Source organism: Pongo pygmaeus, chromosome 18 (assembly GCF_028885625.2).
Source record: "Pongo pygmaeus isolate AG05252 chromosome 18, NHGRI_mPonPyg2-v2.0_pri, whole genome shotgun sequence".
In the NCBI taxonomy this organism is placed as follows: Eukaryota; Metazoa; Chordata; class Mammalia; order Primates; family Hominidae; genus Pongo; species Pongo pygmaeus.
The window spans coordinates 63712405-63731835 of record NC_072391.2 but is presented as its reverse complement, the minus strand read 5'-3'; the positions used below and the strand labels follow the sequence as shown (position 1 = coordinate 63731835).

General features: G+C 51.6%; 1 protein-coding gene across 3 annotated transcripts in view; it reads right to left on the bottom strand.

Annotated features, from left to right (window-relative positions):
• Positions 1-12988, bottom strand: part of BEAN1 (brain expressed associated with NEDD4 1) — a 72265-nt gene extending 59277 nt beyond the window's left edge. The window contains exon 1 of one of the 3 annotated variants that reach the window (XM_054454627.2): positions 12558-12988. Coding sequence is in view for 1 of the 3 variants with exons in the window: in XM_054454623.2 (XP_054310598.1) it covers positions 2349-2373 (25 nt within the window). In the remaining 2 variants the exon portion in view is untranslated. Of the gene's footprint in view, positions 1-2348; positions 2449-12557 lie in introns of those variants that run through there. The other 2 variants (XM_054454623.2, XM_063655249.1) reach the window with 2 other exon arrangements.
• Positions 12989-19431: the final 6443 nt, after the last annotated feature.

Below are 19431 nucleotides of genomic sequence, written 5' to 3'. Positions count from 1 at the left end.
ATGTTGGGGTGCGGGTGCACAAGCCAGACTGGAGCCAGACTGAAGCTGACTGTGAGTGCTGGAAGGGGACAGCAGGTGCTTCTTGGAGAAGTTCAGACTGGACAATGTGAGAAGAATTTGGCAGAGACGACGACAGAGTTTCCATGGAGCCTCGCAGCAGTCCTGAGCTCTTGGAATCCACTGGGCTTGGTGGACCCCTTTTCCTCAGAGATGTGTCTGGGTCAAAGTCATGGAGGGATCTGGTGGCAGAGTCAGGCGCTTCAGCTTCTCCCTGACCAATGGCCTCTAGCTCCTCCTCCAGGGTGTTTAATTATGTGTTTATTCACTCAACAAATACTGAGTGCTTACTGCATGCTAGGTATTGGGTCTTTGGGGAAGGGGGAATTTCAGAGATGTGCAGGAGCTGCTTCTAAATGGCCTCGAATGTCGGTGACCACACCCTGGAGTCCTCAGGAGGTGGATATGCAGAGGGCTGCCCTGCAGGGATGGCTTCTGTTAGTGAGATGGACCCAGCTTCCAATGGCCTGGGGTTCACCCCAAAAGGTTCTGGAAAGCCCTCCGCACTCAGCATCCCCAGCCTTGACTTTTCCCAGGCTTCTCCATGCTGGGCTGCTCCTGCCTGGCCAGAAGATAGGGCCAAGAACGTGACCATCCCAGCGCTCTGCAGGGCAGGTGTCCCTGGGCTCTGGGGTGCCCTGAATAGCAGCCTCCTCTCCTGGCCTGGGACTCGGGCTTTCCTTTCCCGATCATGCCACAGCAACAGTGACAACAGCAACAAAAATTTGTTGAGCCTGTACTATCCATCACTACCCCTCCTCTGGTACCCAGAGCAGCCAGGCCGAGCTCTGCCACCCTCTGGACACCACTCTTTGAACAATGAACCCCACAGCCAGCTCATCCCCCTGGCGTGTCTGGTGATGATCTCACCCAGGTGGGACATGCCAGTGTCCCCTACCTCCCACTGCAGCTGTCCCTTGATATCCAAATGATTTAACAATCAGGGCTTTGACTTTTTGGAAGAGAGGCCCCCACTCCATGATCCATGTAAACAATGGCACAGATTGGAACAGACAATGGCGAGTGGGGGAGGCATTACCCAGAGTGAGCAGGGGAGAGGGGAAAGGGTCCCCCTCTGAGGTTGGGGTCCCTGATTTCACAGACTCACAGTCCTGACTTATCAAGGAGAAGGGACGGGGCAGTCCTGCATGTCTCCCCAAATTATAGCAAGTGGTGGTGGTTTGGGGGGGTTCAGGGAACATCATGGAAGAAAGCAGGTGGCTGCTGTGGGAGAAGTGAAAGGGGCCCTGGGGCAAGGGTGGTGGCATGAGTCGAGTGGGTGGAGACTAGGGGAGAAGTCGAGGGGGCTGCAGTCTTGGACATCAGGGGTACCCCTGGCTGATTTCATCACTTGGCCTCAGGGGCCTCAGGGAGCCATGAGAAGACTGCCGAGAGGCAAGATCATCTACTGGCTTCCACGAATGAGGAACTTCATGGTGGGGATGCTCGGGATGGGTTTCCTTAGGAGAGTAAACCCCAAGAAGTGTGTTCTGGGGAACACCAATCCCATGAAACATTCCTTGTGGTTAATGTTTGAGAGGAGCAGTGGGTTTTCTCTTACCTATGGGAGCCTCACAACACACATCACCATATTATTATTTGTTTTCTAAGACAGAGTTTCACTCTGTCCCCCAGGCTGGAGTGCAATGGTGCGATCTTGGCTCACTGCAACCTCCTCCTCCTGGGTTCAAGCAATTCTCCTGCCTCAGCTTCCTGAGTAGCTGGGATTACAGGTGCCCACCACCATGCCCAGCTAATGTTTATATTTTTAGTAGAGATGGGGTTTCACCATGTTGGCCAGGCTGGTCTCGAACTCCTGACCTCAGGTGATACATCTGCCTCGGCTTCCCAAAGGGCTGGGATTACAGGCATGAGCCACCACGCTGGCCACACATCACCATATTAAAAGCTCAGGAAAGTCCTGCAGGAGCAAAACTTTCTTAACGTGACTCCTGCAGCATTTTCCCCACTTACTTGGCCATGGAGTCTTTTATTTGTGTGTGGGTGTGTGTCATCCCATTAACATCCCTCAGAGGAACTCCGATCCACACTTTGGGAAGGGCTGATACAGAAGAATGGGCCAAAGTGCGATTTTTCAGTTCTCAGGGAGCATCTTGCAGACGTCAGGGGTCTTCCGTGTTGCCCTCTCCCCACCCAGCATGCCACATTAGCCTCTGGTTGGACCCCCGCAGTTCTTTGGCCAAACACCTCAAGCCGTTCTCTGCAGCTCGACTCCAAGCTCTGCCCTTGCCTGGCTCCAAGTGGTGGAAGGATGCGGGGAGGAAACTTACAGGGGCAGGGACGTTTGAAGGACATGTAATCCTTGGAGCAGAACAGCGGAGCCAGCCTGCCCACGGGCACAACTCTGACTTCTCGCAGGGAAGGCCCCTCCACTCACCTGCGGAGACACAAACAGGCAGGTATTGGGGCACCCATGCCGCACCAACAGCCCCTGCAGGCTGGGCGCTCACATCTCCTGAGCTGTCAACCTCTGCGGGAGAGGATGGTGACTTCTTTGAGAGGACATGCCCAGTCTGGGCAAGGGGCTGGGGGACCTCTGGGCTGTAGAATGGGGAGAGGGACACAGGGGTAGGGCAAGTGTGTGTTGGGGTCCCAGTGGTGGGGGGTGGTGGGGAGGAGATATCTCTCTTGGGTGGATCTTTGAGTGGGAATTAGGATCTCAGAGTTCTTCTGTCTCATGATGAAAATGTGAGATCCCACTGCCTCGGACAACTTCAACAGACCATGGCATCATGAGCCACTTGGAACTATCAGGGCTGGGAACACTGAGACCTGGAGAGGTGAGGGGCTAGTTCAAGCTCTCACAGCTGGCTTTTGAAGGGTGTTCATTGACACCTAGCCCAAACCATATTATTATTATTATTATTACCCCAACATAAATAAGAGGAGGATGCTCTTTTCATCCTCATTTTATAAACAAGGAAGTTGAGGCTCAGAGTGGTTATGCAGGTTGCCCAAAGCCACACAGCTTCTAACTACTGGCTGAGACTTGAGTCTGGATCAGTTTGACTCCAGAGCCCACACTGTCAGCCAGAACAATTCTTTAGAAGGCATCTGTATATTAAATTACCGATTCAGAAACAAAGGCCTACAGAATGAAAATGCTTCTTTCCCTCTCTCCCCGCCCCCCAGTATGAACCTGATGAACAAGTGGATGTCCAGAGCAGTGAGGGAGAGCCAGGCCACTTTGACTCCAATTTGCAATGGAGAAAACATTTTAAAAAGGTAACTCATGGCTGGGTGCGATGGCTCACACCTGTAATCCCAGTATTTTGGGAGGCTGTGGTGGGAGGATTGCTTGAGTCCAGGAGGTCAAGGCTGCAGTGGGCCATGTTCACACCACTGCACTCCAGCTTGGGTGACAGAGTGAGACCCTCTCTTTAAAAAAAAAAGGGGCTGGGTACAGTGGCTCACGCCTATAATCCCAGCACTTTGGGAGGCCAAGGCGGGCAGATCATGAGGTCAGGAGATCGAGACCATCCTGGCTAACACGGTGAAACCCCGTCTCTACTAAAAAAAAAAAAAACAAAAAAAAATTACAAAAATCAGCTGGGCATGGTGGTGGGCGCCTGTAGTCCCAGCTACTCAGGAGGCTGAGGCAGGAGAATGGCGTCAACCTGGGAGGCGGAGCTTGCAGTGAGCCGAGATCGTGTCACTGCACTCCAGCCTGGGTGACAGAGCGAGACTCTGTCTCAAAAAAAAAGGAGCCCATTCTCCCATGTTGCTGAAGATCTGAATTGGTTCATGTCTCCCAAGGGACATGAGGCTGTAGGAACAGGAGAGAGATAAGGTTCTTATTTCTAGGGAGTGTGGTCACTTGCCTTGCAGAAGCGAAACTGCACCTGTGGGCATTGGTGAGCAGAGATCATGAGTGCCAAGCCCTGTGGGCTTTTGCAGGGCAAAGCTGGCAGCCCTAAAGCCAATGGGAAAAGAGTTTGCCCCTGCAGGGGTCATGAGGGGGTATATATCCCTCATCCCTAAAGCAAATTGAGGCTTGTCATCCCTGTTTGGGAGGGGCTAAGAAGAATGTGAGGACACCAAGGCTCAGAGAGGCAAAACACTTCCAAGAAGTGGCAGAGCTGGTATTAGCACTGAAGGATTAGACTTTTGAGCACAGACTCTCCAAAGACAGTTCTCTGATTCATGTTAAATAGAAAAACCAGTTATTTTGGCCAGGCATGGTGGCTCACGCTTGTAATCCCAGCACTTTGGGAGGCCGAGGCGGGAGGATCATGAGGTCAGGAGATCGAGACCATCCTGGCTAACACAGTGAAACCCCGTCTCTACTAAAAATACAAAAAATTAGCCAGGTGTGGTGGCATGTGCCTGTGATCCCAGCTACTCAGGAGGCTGAGGCAGGAGAATCGCTTGAACCTGGGAGGTGGAGTTGCAGTGAGCTGAGATGGGGCCACTGCACTCCAGCCTGGGTGACAGAGTGAGACTTTATCTCAAAAAACAAAAACAAACCAGTTATTTCTCAGTGCGCTTTGGCTGCATTTCCCTACAAGGAAGCCTTCTGGGCACTGGGGCCTCCAGCTGTGGCTCACATTCACCAAATACCTGCATGTGCCTAATGTCACCAATGGTATTGCAACAGACCTTTGAGGTGGGGGACATCATTTCCATTGTGCAGATGAGAGAACAGGCTCAGGGAAATAACCCATCCAAGGTCACAGAGAAGAGATGGAGGAAGAGCTGTGTGCAGAGGGACTCTGTCACCCCCAGTGCCTCTCAGTTACTGCCAGGGACACCCCCAGAGACCGGCTGCCCTGATGCTCTGGCTGGCCTGCTTCCTAGACACACTGGGCTGATCATCCTTCTGGGCTGTTCCCTCTCCCTAGCATGCCATTCCTTCCACTTGGCAAACTCCTATGTAGCTGTCAATACCCAGATCAAGACACCTCTTCAGTGAGGTCCTCCTTGACTGCTGGAGACAGAATGATCACTCTGGCTGTGTTTCTGTCACACCTGGATGCCCTTCCAGGACAACTCTGGATCTAAATTATTCTAGACCAGTAGCTCCTCCAGGGCATGGAGGGTCAGTGTGGCCTCTGCAAACTAGCTCAGGGCTGGGAACTGAGGGGAAGTTCAAAAGTGCATGGAAACACTAGAGCAAGCCAACCTCAGCCTGATGCAAGTGCACGACTGAGGGGTGGAGGCTGCCTTTCAAAGATGCTTGGCTTGCTGAAGAGGAGGATCTCTGTGCAAAAAGCTGAGATGCTTCCCAGGCATCTTGTCACTGTTGGTGACCACGATGTCGACAGTAACCCGGGCTGCCACTCCCTGCCTCCTGCGATGCCATCAGCACTTTAAACACAGGCTCCTGCTGCAACTTCCTAGCACCCCAGGCTTGCATCCATTGATTCATTTCCCAAGCACCTACGCAGTGTCCCACAAAACCCTTGGAAAACACATGGAGGGACTTTGGGGGGTCCTAAAATAGGAGCTGGACTTTCAACCTGGCTGCCTGTTTCCTTCTCCCTTCCCCCACTCCAGGATTTCTGCCAGAGGACCCAGAAGAAAACCACTCCCTGGTGGCATCAGACCCTCTGCTAGGGTAGAGCTTTGTCAAGACAAAGGAGCTGGGAGTAGGGGCTCCAGGTAAGCAAGTGCCCATCCTGGTGTCCCGCACATGTGACTGAAGTTGCTGTGAGGAGACAGCCATGAGGGGCACAGATGGGCTGGGACTGTGGTTCCTTTGCCAGGGGTCAGGGTCGGGGTCGGGGGCAGGCCCATCCCAGCTGCTAGACAAAGCATGGTCACCTCTCCCCCTGCCCACCTCTCTTTGAGCCCAGCATGCGAGGCTCGCTCCTGCCGGTGACTCATCTCCGACTGGATTGTCTGGCTGGGAACTCGAGGGCGGGCGGGTGGCACTCCAGGCTTTGAAGTGGCTGAATGGTGTGTGGCAAGTCCATGTCATTCCCACTCCCCTTCACGTCCCCGCTCCTGGAATATCTCCACTCTAGGCTCTGCTGTGACACTCAGAGTTGGGCAGGGGAGCGTGTGGCTAAGGGGAGAGAGCCTGGGTCTGCTGACATGCCAGTGTCAGGGGATCCTCGTGGCAGAGGCTTACAGAGCTGGAAGGCCCCAGGAGCAGCCAGCCTCGCACCACGGGCGGCAGACAGAGATGGGCTGTGGGGGTGGGCTGGCCTTGTGAAAGAGGCCGCAGGATGGCCACCTGTTTACACAGCCTCTGCTCAGTTGCTGCCACATGCTGTCAGCTTACTGGATCCTCAAAACAAATCCCCAATTCACAGATGACAACACTGAGACTCAGAAGAATAAGGGGCCTGATGAGGTGGTGAGCCCCTGCCCCAAGAGGGTTCCTAGGAGGATTTGAAGCAGGATATTGGCTTGCTCAGCTATTCTCTCTTTAGGTGGAGGGGGCGCCAGATGAGGGAAACAGGAGGCGGGGAGCATGGGAGGCTGTGGCCAGAGGTGATGGGGCCTAAACAAAGGCAACGGTGACTGCAGAGGAGGGGCAGAGGCTGCCATCACTGGTTCAAATGTTTATTGAAAGTCTCGGCTGAGTGCAGTGGCTCACGCCTGTAATCCCAGCACTTTGAGAGGCCAAAGAGGGCGGATTACTTGGAGTTAGGAGTTTGAGACCAGCCTGGCCAACATGGTGAAATCCTATCTCTACAAAAAATACAAAAAAATTAGCTGAGCGTGGTGGTGTGCGCCTGTAGTCCCAGCTACTCAGGAAGCTGAGGCAGGAGAATCACTTGAACCTGGGAGGTGGAGGTTGCAGTGAGCCGAGATTGCACTACTGCACTCCAACCTGGGCAACAGAAGGAGACTCCATCTAAAATAAATAAATAAATAAATAAAAACAAACAAATAAATAAAATAAAGAAAGAAAGTCCCTAGTGCAGCAGGTTTTAGGTGCTGGGGACAGACTGGTGAGCCACACTTGACAGTCCCTTTCTGACTAGGACTGGAGATGCAATGGTAATGGTGGAGTCTGCAAGCTAACGGTATAGGAAAAACAGAGGTAGTGTGTGTAGGTGGGAATTGCACTGTTAGATGGTTAGATACAGCGGCGGCAGAAAGCCTTGGTGAGAGGGTGCAGGTAAGCAAAGACTGGAGGAAGCAAGCTAGGTGGGCAGATACCTGGGGAGAGGGGATTCTGGGTAGAGGTAGCAGAGAGGGCAAAAGACCCTGGGCAGGAACACCCTTGGTGAGTTTTAGGGACAGATGGATCTGATAGAGAGGGTGAGGAAGAAGGAGGAGTGTAACGTGATTCCCTGTCTGCCTGGGTGACCGGCAGATGGTGGAGATGGGAGAGATGGTGACTCCAGGTCTTGACAGCTCAGACAATCACTGTGTCCCTGGCACTCAACATGGTGCCTGGCACATAGGAAGTGCCCCGTGACTGCTGAGTGAATGCATGATGCCATCTCACAGGGGTTTCATGGATCTGTGGGTGTGCATGTGATTGTCTAGAGCCAGAAGGAAGTCAGAAATCCCAGGGACTTCGGTCAGTTGCACTGATCTTGAAAGGACTGCATCTGCCTCACCAAGGCAGGGGCTCACTTGTGAAGCTGCAGTTGGGGGTCCACAGGCAGCAGGCAACACCTTTCTCCTGTCCCAGGAAGGTCTTCATGTGAGGTGAAACCCAGCTAGTAACTTCCCTAATAGAGAACATACCTTGGCCAGTGTGGATACCCTCATGTCTGTCATATGATTGAATAAAGAAATCTATGAATTTAGGAGTGGGGGAGAAAAGTAATGAGAAGCCAGTGGCAAAGAGGTGGGCAGGAGGCACTGAGGTTTGCAAACAGGTAACTTGGTCTTGATACTAGAAAAGGGATCCAGGTGTTTGACAGCCTTCAAACTGAGGAGGCCTTCTTTGTTTGTTTGTTTTTTCAGAAAAAGTCTCAGTCTGTCGCCCAGGCTGGAGTGCAGTGGTGCGATAACAATGAAACCTCATCTCTACAAAACATACAAAAATTAGCTGGGCATAGTGGTGTGAGCCTGTAATCCCAGCTACTCGGGAGACTGAGGCAGGAGAATCGCTTAAACCCAGGAGGCGGAGGTTCCAGTGAGCTGAGATCGTGTCACTGCACTCCAGCCTGGGACAGAGTGAAGCTCTGTCTCAAATAAACAAACAAACAACAAAAAAAATTAATAACATAGAGACTTTCAGTCCAGTCTAAAGATGACTTTCTGGGGAAAAAAAAGAAAAAAAAAGTAAAAAAGACTTTCAGTATAATGTTAAGAGGGGGAAAATCCTGTTATTTTTTAAAACACACACACACAACAGGTTGTAGAATTGTGCATATATCATGATCCTTATTTTGTAAAAGAAAAAAAAACTAGGGAATATATTAATACATAGCAAAAGATTAGAAAGGACAGAACACAGATAGAAAGAACACTAATGTGTTCACAGTCATTGTGCTCTCTGGGCAATGGTGGAATTAAGGAGGATTTTTATGCGTTTTACATTTTTAATGATTTTACAATTTATTTCTTACAATGAACATGTATGACTTTAATAACAATCTGAAAAATCATTAAAATGATGACTCAAAAAAACATTTTGTGCTAACAAAATGGAAAGCAATTAAGTGACTAAGTCAGTGATCGTTAATTCATTAGAAGTTGTGGGGTTTTTGTTTGTTTGTTGTCAAGAGCCAGGGTTGCCTAGGTTGGTCTTGAACTCCTGGGCTCAAGAGATCCTGCCTCAGCCTCTGGAACATCTGAGACTACAGGCATGTGCCACCATGCCAGGGTGTTCTCGACGAAAAATTTTAAGGCTAATCTAATTGCCTTTGAACATGTCATTTGTTATTGAAAAAAATTTGTTTAATTTACTTGTCATTGAACTCACTGATAAGCTTTATTATAATATTAGAAAAATAATATCCATTGTTTTTAACCTTTATCAAATTATCCTTGGCACTTGAGCAAGTCCTATTTGCCAAATATTTAAGGGAATGGTTTCTGCTATTAACTTAACGTTTTATTTTCAATCAATCTATACACTTGGCAAAAATAATAACAATAATAGACCACATGTTTGTAAAACATTTTATAATTTTGGAAGGCACAATAAGTGCTGGGTACTAGTCTAGGCTCTGAGGATATAGTGAACAAAACAGTCAAAAGTCCTTGTTCTTGCAGGGCTCACATTATATTGGTGTGGGCATACAATAGACAAATGAATAAGATATATAGATGTTGGGGGTAATAAGTGCTCTAGAGAAAAATGGAGAGAAGAAGGATAAGTAATGAACAGGGAACTGCTCTTTTAAATCAGTTTGATTACTACTGTTCAAACAGGAAAACAAAATATGAAAGTGTCTAAAAATTCTATAGCCTGTGGACAATTAACATATTCTTTTTCAGTTCTCAGACATAAAATGATTGAAGATGTACATGAAAGAATCATTCTAATAACCGATTACATGTCATCTAAATTACAATGTGGTAATTATCAGTTTTACAAACTCATACAATTAGGATGAGTCATAGTGATGTTTTAATTATTCTATACCTGGCAGAATTAGATAGTCCTTCAACTTTTTAAGCCTCAGTGTTCTCATCAATAAAATGGGGACAAGTATAGTTCCTAAATCAGAGAGCTGGTTATCAGAATTCAAAGAGAAAATGCATACGTTTAGGAAACAGCGTGTGCGCGATGCATGTTCACAATGTTGACACTGCAGGCCACTGGCAGAGGTACACTGGACATGGCTATGTGCTATCTGTATATGATTTCTTCATCCTCACACTATTCTGGGAGGTGTGTAACATTTATTCCCATTTTCAAGAGGGAACTGAGGCTTTGAAAAATAAGTCACCTGCCCAGAACCACATGCTATAAACCCAGGCGGTCCAGCTCCAAAAAACTGCTCTCAGCTGTGACTCTTGTTTGTGCCTGCTTGCTAATGGACTGCAGAAGCCCTCCTGGCCTCAGTTTCTCCCTTTAGGAGGCTGACAGCAGATGCCCCTCACCCTATCCTCTGAGTACTTCCAGGGCAACAGTTTCAGACAATGGTCCTCTGAGGGTGTCTGGCTGATTATTCCTAAAGCCTGACAGTAATGCCTGCATCCCCGTCACGTTCCCCACTGGCTGTGTCCCAAATCCTGAGCGAAGCAGGAGACTCAAGCCTAATTAGTTCCTGATTAACTCCTTTGGGAAGATGAGGAGTGAGGATTTTGGAAGACACAGCGATGTGACCCCTAGTGGGTGAATGGGGAAGGGGAGGGGGAAGCTGCAGAGGAAGAAGAGGAGAGAGGGAGATTCCCTGTAGGAGTCCCCAGGTGGCAGCTCATCCTGCCTGTCTCACCAGGTGTACCCTGGCACCATGTGGACATGTTTCCTCATCTGAGATTCCTCCCCCATCCCTGTTCTGGGCAGCTAGGCCACAGGTGGCCAGGGACCAACATGGGTGTGAACTGGACCACCGCTTTCTTCCCATCACTCCTGCCCGCCCACCCGCTCCTTGCCACCTCCAGGATCCCAGCATCCTCCCCTATCGCCTGGGCCTATGCCCTGCTCTGCTCTGGGTCTAAGGTCCCAGCCACACAGACTGGAGCAAATCCCTTCCTGGGGACACCCTGCTCTGAAGTTTGAACCTCTCAGTCAATCACTGGCTCCATTTCCTCCCCGACATCCTTCATTTCTGGTGCCTCGTGGCCCAGTCGCCTGGACGAATACATCACAGTCTGCGAAGAATCAAGGCTGGGACCCCTCAGACCTCTAGGCTGTCTCCCTGGTGCTTCTTGTTGCCTGTCTGAACCGTCACCATCGGTGTGTCCAAGCCACCTGACAGCCTGATGGCTCCTCAGGGAAAGCAATCCTCCACCCGGGAGTGGAGGGAGGTGTTAAATTCCCTTGTACAGAGCTCGAGCAATGGGCGGGTGCCCCTCTCTGGGGCAGCGGACATCAGCTAAGGGCAAGGAGGAAAAGGGTGCACCTTACAGTCAGATGCAGCCTTTTCACCCTGGAGAGAGATGGGAGGTAGCAGGGGAGAACTGGGCTGGGCGGTAGAGAGCCTTGGAGGAGGGAGTGTCTGAGAAAGGGTGGGCCCTAAGGAGAAAGTTTTGCTTTGCAATTAAATGTCAACAGCTTGGGGAATTCAAAGGCCTCCTTGGAGGGGGCTGGGAGCACCACTTCAGATTCAGAGGCACTCAATCTCAGCATCTACTGGTGCTGGACACCTCATGACACCTGTAGCCCACCACAATTGACCACTGGCTGCGTGTCAGGCACCAGGCTACATACCCCCACCAGCATCATCTCATTTAATCCTCCCAATTCACCTTCCCCATGTTCCAGATGGGGAAACTAAGGCTCAGAGAGGTTCGTGTCTTGCTTAAGGTTGTACAGCCAGGAAGTCAGCCAAGCCCACCTTCTGGTTCCAAAGCCCTTAAACATCCCGCTCACAGCAGACTCCTGCTTACTTTCAGATGAGGAAACTGAGGCACAGGGTGGTGAAGTCTCTCGTTCCAGCAGAGCAGTTATGATGTTTGAGGAGTGAGTCCAGAGCGGCATGCTCTCGGCAGGGGCCCATCGGAAATCGTGGCTCAAGAGCAAGGATCCCTGAACCCCTGCCTCTCACACCAGTTACTTGCGCCCTCCCTTTCCCAGCCTGCGCCCAGCCACCCACGCTGGCACCCGCCCGAGATGGGCAGGGCAGTCCCTGGTCCTCACCGCTCTCCAGCCTCCAGACCGCGGAGCCCGATAGGGAGAGAGGAAGGGCAGCGAGAGTCAGCCGGGGGTGGGGTGGGCCCTGCCCTGGGGAGCGGCGGCGGTGCCACTCAGCGCTGCGCAGCCAGCCTGAGCCGCCGCCTTGCCTCGTACTCAGCCTCGGGTCCCTCTGACAGCGCAAGGGAAAGTCTGCCCCAAAGTGGGAGAAGGTGCGGAGGGCGCGCTCTCTCTCCCACGCTCGGTGCTGAGACAGAGGCACGGAGACAGGGGCATACCCCAGGCGACCTGCTCGTCGAAGGGTCAAACTTCCTAGCTCAAAGGCGTGCGGGTGGGTTCAAACTCCAAACTCTGCGAAGCCCCAGCCCCTTTCCTCTCCCACCCCGGCCGAGAGAGCGCCCTAGTTTTCCCTTCTTGGTTGGGTTGTTCAGGGGTCCCCAAAACCGAGGGCAAGCTGGTGGGGAGGCTGTCTTGGGTTCCCCAAATGGGGTGGATGCTCGTCGGGGACTCGAGTCAGGCAGAAACCCTGGATACCTCCCCTTCCCCAAGCCTGAGGGCGCGATCAGGGTCAGCTTCGGCTCGCGCAGATCCCAGTGGCCAGCCCAGGGTCGAGGGTCCGCGGGAGACCCGGGATCCCGCTCCGTTCCCAGCGCGCTGCGGTTCCGTTCTGGACCGCGCATCCGCCTGCCCCGCGCACCGAGGCTCCGCGCGGCGCGCCCCCGGGTGTGTCGTTCGCCGGTACCGCCGCAGAGCGCGGGGGAAGGGGGCCGGGACCCCCCGCCCGCCCCTCCCCCGCGCCGCCCAGCCCCACGCCCCTTACTCGGCTTGGCTGCAGCGTTCCGCTCCGTGCGCCGCAGTGCTGGCTCCAGCTTCGGCTCCAGCTCCGGTTCCCGCTCCCGCTCCGGCTCCGGCTCCCAGTCTGGTTCCCGCTCGGAGGCCACTGCGCTCGGGCTCGGGCTCGGGTTCGGGCGTCGCGGGGGGCGCGCCGCTACGCTTCGGCCTGCTGGGCGCGCAGGGGCGGGGCGGGGCGGGCCAGGCGGGGCCTGGCGAGCCGGGCGAGCCGGACCGACCCGCCGCCCGCGATCCCGGGCCGAGGCAGCGGCGGCGGCGGCTTCCCAGGCCCCGGCCCCGGCCCTGGCTCTGGCTCTGCCGCAGCCCCGCCCGGCCGCCCGTCGTCCCCGCGCCGCCGCCCACGCCACCGTCACCGGCCCCGGCCCCCCTCGGCGGTGGCGCGGCTCCCGGGCCTCAGCACCGCGGCGCCGCGGCCCGGGTCACTCCGAGATGGGGGGGCGCGGGTGCGGGGGAGGGCCGAGCCGCGCCCCTTTGCGCACAGCCAGCCCGACACCCACACAGCAGCAGGCGGGGCAGGGCGGCGAGGAGGCCGGGAAATGCGGGAGGCCGACGCTCCAGTCAGACGTGTGAAGAGGACACACAGGCGTGTGTAGGGAATGACACACGGACGCAAGCGGGGAGCCACTGACACATGCAGAGAAGGGTAGACAAACGAGGTGTCAGGGAAGGACAGCCAGACAGGTTGGACTGAGGCTAGGCTGGGCATTTGAGCAGGGGACCCCTGTTGCGGGCAAAGAGCAAAGGGCGGGATGGAGAGGGGGACCCAGCGTGGCTGGGCCGCTGGAAGGGGCAGGTGAGCCTGGCAGGGCTTCCCGCTTGCGGTTGCTGGCAGGTGAGTTTTGGGATTCCAGCTAGGCCTGGCCCAAACCTTCCTTCGGAGACACCAGCAGGCCTGTTTCCTTCACCCCGTCACCCTCCCTGTGCCCCCGTTCCCCGCTGCCCAAACCTCAGGGCATAGAGCTCAGCCCTGGCAGGTGGAAGCCGGCCCCGAGGGGATGCCTGGCTCAGGCCGGGGTTCCAGGCTTCCAGGACCTGCTCTGTCCCCATCCTGCTTTGGGGCCTTGGACGAATCTCAGCCCATCTCTCAGGCCTCCCTGTCCTCATTAGGATATTGCTCCCAATGATTGCACCCCTACTGTGTTGGGGTGCTCGCCAGCATGGAGGAGTTATTTATTTAACCTCCGCCACTTGCCTGGGAGTGCCAGGAGGGCAGCGTCTGGAGGGCAGCGTCTGGAGGGCAGCGTCTGGGTAGGGCTGCAGGGGTCTGCACAGAGTGGACACTCAGTGAATTTGCTGCAGGAATTGATGAAATGTGTTGTTGCTAACACTCTCTGAACCACTACTGTTGATGAGGAAACTGGGGCTTAGGAGGCAAGGGGAGTCAAAAGCTGGGTTTGTTTCAAAACCCAAAGGCTTGTCACTGGCCGGAAAGTGGTTCTCAAAAATAAAGCATGGTGACAAAGGGCTGAACATGTTGATGCTAAACCTTGGGGAAGCAGTGAAGCCATGGGGATGGTGTGGAAGGGAAAGTTGGCCAGGGACTGGCCTTGCAGAGAGGATGGGGCAGAGCAGGCTCCAGTGGAGAAAACAAACCTCACTGGACCCCAGTCCTGCCAGTCATCACGTCTTGGGCTTCCTTGGGGCCAGGCAGGGGAAGCTGCATGGTCTAGGGCTTGGGTGCCGGAAGACATCTCCCAGCCTCCTCTGGTAACTGTTCATTCTGGGCTCTGCTCCCTGCACTGCTTACCCCCACCCCCACTCCCCGCCCTCCTGCAGACTGGGGCTGTCATGGGGACATCAGCTCTGAGTAAGGGATGAGGCTAGAATAAAGGGAAAAAATTCTCAGAGAACCGAGGAAGGGGACCTGAGAGACCCTTTGTCCAACCTCATGCATTTATTTTATGAATGAACAAATGAAGGATCAGAGAAAGGAGGGGATAGGCTAGGGTCAAAGAGGTAGGATTGGAGGCTCTACAACTCCCAAGCTAGGGCTGTGCCCATGGTAACCTTGGTCTCTCTGAGGACACCTGCTGACCCTTCCAGGATGGATATTCTAGTTGTTGAGTGGTTTTGCCAGTAAGCTTACCCCTTTAGCAACTCTCTCTCTCTCTCTCCCTCCCTCCCTCCCTCCCTCCCTCCCTCCCTCCCTCTCTCTCTCTCTCTCTCTCTCTCTCTCTCTCTCTCTCTCATGGTGGGGGTGGGGGGGGGCCAGGGGTAAGTGTGTGTGGCACACTTTGAGTGAGTCCTTGCGGAAGGTCCTAGCCCTAAAGAGTTAATTCCCGTCCACTCCCCTATTTGTGCATCACTGGCCTGGCAAATCTGGCTTGCTCCTCAGACTGGAACCAGGACTGTTTTCCAGTGGTGTTGGGTGTAGCTTCAGGGAGCTGGCTTATGACAGTGTGCCTACCAATCTCTGTATGTCTATGTATCCATCCACAAATATATATTAGTGTAGGGCACTTGGAAAACACCAAAAGGAGAAAGAAGAAAAGAAAAACCAGTCATTGTGAATATTGAGGTTTCCTGTTTTCCTTTCTTTTTACTTGTGTAACTCTACAAGTGTCCTTAAATGGAGTGAGCTTGCTGACTGATATCTTCTGTCCTATGTCACACTTTTAGTGGCTACCTAGCATGGGATCAGATGGTTGTATTGCACATATCTTTTTAACCAATCCCCTATTTCTGAGCATTTAGTTTGTTTCCATTTTTCATACTTCTAAACAACACTGCAAGGGACATCTTCATGGGGAGGCTTGTGCATGCCCATGACTATCCTTTATGTCTCTAGGTATGTCATAGTTTTGAGGCTTTCTTCCGTGTAGGGTCAGATTTGCAGAAGGGGCATCTACTGGGTACCAGGAGGCACAATGGTGTTTAGTGTTTGCTTGGCCCAGGGATAGGTAGGGATGCTGGAGGGATGAGTCTGAGGGAAATCAGGAAGTGAGATCTCAGGACAGTGAGATGCCCAGAGAGTCCCCAAGTGCTGGGCTTTGGGGCTTGCCCCAGAGTGTGCTTCATGTTACCCCAGCCGCTCACAGGGAATCCCAAAAAACGTCTTTTCTGTTTGCAAAGAACAGGATCCATGATGTCATTCATCCCAAACAGAGCCCATGGCATGGAGATGTTGGAAGGGTCTCTTGGGCCTGATCAGCTTGTACTTCCCTACCATCCTTCCTTCTTTGAAATGTCTTTGCTTTACCCCCTTACAAATTACCCAGTCTCATATATTCCTTTATAGCAATGTAAGAACGGCTTAACACAGCCAGGCTGCCCCTTCTGTCTTCCTTTAGGAGGGAAGCCTCTCTTCTAGGACCCTGGACTAGGTCTCCAGGAGCTGAAGTATAAAAGACAGGCTCTCCTCTCCTATCTCCAGGGGCCTTTCTGGGGAAACTTATTTCTGGGGCGTCTTGAAGATCTGTATTCAGGGTAGAGCTTATTTCAGGGTAAGCGGCTGAGCGCTAAGCAGGGACTGGGTATAGAACTTTCTGCTCCTGCCCCCAGCCCAGTCCTGACATCTCCTTAGAGAGGCCTGACAATGTGTTAGTTATGCTACATGCAGCATTTAATTCCATCCTCCCAACATCCTGAGGAGGTGGGTAATATTTTCTTTATATTTCACATGCAGCAGTGAGGTTTATGGCACTCAAGTAACTTGCTCAAGGACACATAGCTAATTAGGAGCAGAACCCAGATTTCTACCTAAACCTGCCCCAAACAAGTTAGGCCAACCTGGTGCAGGCAGGTGGGTGGTGTTGCCAGTCACCAAGGAACAGAACACTGGAAGGGAATCAAATGTGAGAAAGGAGAATATGAATTTGATTATACACATGTTCAATTTCAGGAGTCATCGGCAGGCAGCAGAACTCTGAGAGGAGTCCAGGTCACAAGACAATCTAAGGACTGAACCCTAAGCCTAGGCAGAACTGATTGATCCATCCACTCATCTATCCTCCTATGGGTCCACTTATCCTTTCTCCATCCTCCTATGATCTATCCATTTATCCACCCATTCACCCATCTGTCCTCCCACTTATCCACCTAGGCCTCCTCCCATCTTTCAATCCTTCCTTCCTTCCTGCCGTCCTTCCTTCCTCTCATCTATCCACCTCCCCATCCTCCTACACATGCATTTATTCTTCCTCCCATTCACCCACTCCTCATCTATCCATTCAAACTCCCATCACCCATCCACTTACCCCATCTGCATCTATCCACCCATATGTCCCATGCATACTTACTGATGCTCACTACAGGCCAAGAACTCTGCTATGAACTGATGAAAAAAAAAAGGATATGGAAAACAAGGTCCCTGCCCTCTAGGAGCTGGCGATGTGTTAAAAGAAGCAGATGTATAAACAAATGATCCCAGAACAATATATTTTCTGTGCCAGATGTGTGCTCAAAGAAAGAACATTTAACTCAATCTGTGGAGGTCAGAAAAGGCCTCTTTGAGGGTGTGCTTCTTGAGTTGAGCTTAAAGTTCAATTAAGATTTCATCAGAGGGATGGGATGCAGTGAGTGAGTTGTTCCAGGAGAGGGAATAGCTTATGTGTACAATGATGGAATAGGTGTCGAGAGACCAAGGTGATTCCAGGGACACAGGTAACTTGGAACATTGGGAGCAAAGTTGAGTGTGAATGAATGGTGTGTTATGAGGAAAGACAGGAAAGGCGGGCCATAAAGGCCTTGAATGATAGGGTGAAGGCCTTGGGAGCCATATAAGGGCTTTAAGAGGGGTGGCACAGTCAGGTTGTCTTAGAAAGATCTCTCTGCTGCATGGAAGATGAGTTGGGGTATATGGGTGCAGGGGGGATCAAATGGTCCAGCCTCTGCAGAGTGAGGACTTAGGATTCTCTGGGTCCAGCCTCTTGGGTCAGCCCAGGCCCCCACATTTGGCCTGGACCCAAAACCACTTCCTTTGCCAAGGCTGAAGTCAGGACAGCTGGGCTGAGACTGTGGGCATGAGGAAGGTTCCGGGGCTCTCCATTTTCAGTGACATGCAGTACTCCCACCAAAGGCTTTAGTCTATGGTTGTCCCTCTTCTGATCTAGGATCTAAAGTCCATTGCCACAGACTTTAATCGATTTCTCACTGGCTTCTCTGTCAATGTCACCACGGAGTATCTCAGTTCCATGCTCCACTTTTCTGCCTCTACAATTTGCAGCCACCAAAACCCATTAATTTTCCATCAGTCATGCCATGATGTTTCTTCTAACCCTGTGAAATCTCCACCCTGGTGGTTTGCAAGTGACACCTGATGGTGTATAGCCTAGGGGGAGCTGCTACAGTGAGTCAGACATGACCCCAGCCCTCAAAAAGCTAGCGGCGGGGTTTGCGGGGGCAGGTGGCAGGGAAAGACAGATGTCCCGTTGGCTTGGACAGATGTCCCAAGGAACAATGGTGTGTGGAAGGGGAGGCTGCTCAGGCTGCAGAGAGTTGGGTGAGCTTGGGCTCAAGTCTTTGCTCTGCCACACTGAATGTGTGACCTTGGGCAAGTCACTTTACTTCTTCAGAGCCTCCATTTTTTCATCTGCGGAATGGGAAAAATAATATTGACCTATCTTCGTTTAGATTTATTTATTTTTTAGAGACAGGGTCTTGTGATGTCTTGAACTCCTTGTCTGGTCTTGAACTCCTTGTCTCAAGCAATCCTCCTGCCTCAGCCTCCCAAGTTGCTGGGATTATAGGTGTGAGCCACTGTCCCTGGCTTAGATTTTCATTTTTTGGTAGTAACTAGTAGGAACCAACTTGGGCCATTTTAACAAAACCTGGAGAATTTACTAGAACTCACATCTGGGCTTTCTGAGGCCTTGGAGTGAGAACCAGAGAAACAGACAGGAACTTAGGTAAGACTCTGCCTCTTGTCTCTGTGCCTCTCTCCTTAATCACTTAATTTTTTTCTCCCTGCAGACTTTCTTTTTCCATTATTTTGTAAAAAAAGCCCTCACTGCAGCTTGAGAATGACTTTACAGCTCCTCAATGGCAGGACTAACTGGCCATCTTTCAACCACAAGTCCAAATTCCCAAGAAAGAATCTAATTGGTGGAACTGCACCCCTGGTCCAATCAACTGTGACCAAAGGGTGGGAACATGTAGCACAAATATGGCAGCTTGTTTTCATGTGCATTCATCGTTCTCAGAGAAGGTGGGACTCATGAGCCTGGCAAAAACCCTGAAGGTGTTCCCTATGTCCTCACAGATTTGTTGGTAAGATTAAACAGGATAACTGATGTAAATATTTGGCACAGTGCCTTGTATATACTAAGGGCTCAATAAATGGTAGCTGCTTTTATTCATTCATTGCCCTATTTAATAAGCATTTATTGAGTGCCTGGTTATACTGGATCCTACAGTAAGTCCTGAGGATGAGAAAGACGGGATGACACAGACAGAGCTTGAAAAATGAGAGTAATTCAAGTAAAGCTGTTTCAGAGGGTTGTTGTCAGGATCGAATGTAATAATACATGCAAAGTGTTTAGTACAGTTCCTGACACACAGTAACGTCTCAATAAATGTTGCCTACACATGTTGAATGTCTATTTGTACAAGAGCAAAGAAAAAACATTTCTTATGCCTTTTCTATTTGTTTGTTGCTCCCCTGGCCACAGGACTAAGACATCTTTGGTTACAAAAATAGATTTCAGTGTTCAGAATAATGTCAGCTGCCAGACTTACAGTTTTTGGATGTTGCATTTGAGTCTAACTTAAAAGTTTAGAAAAATAATGTTGGCATCTCCTGAACTCAAGCACTTACATGAATTATTAACAAGAGTTAATGCAGATAAAAATACCCACGTGCAACCTGTGATCATCTTTATTTTCCTGACCAAGAATGAATGAAC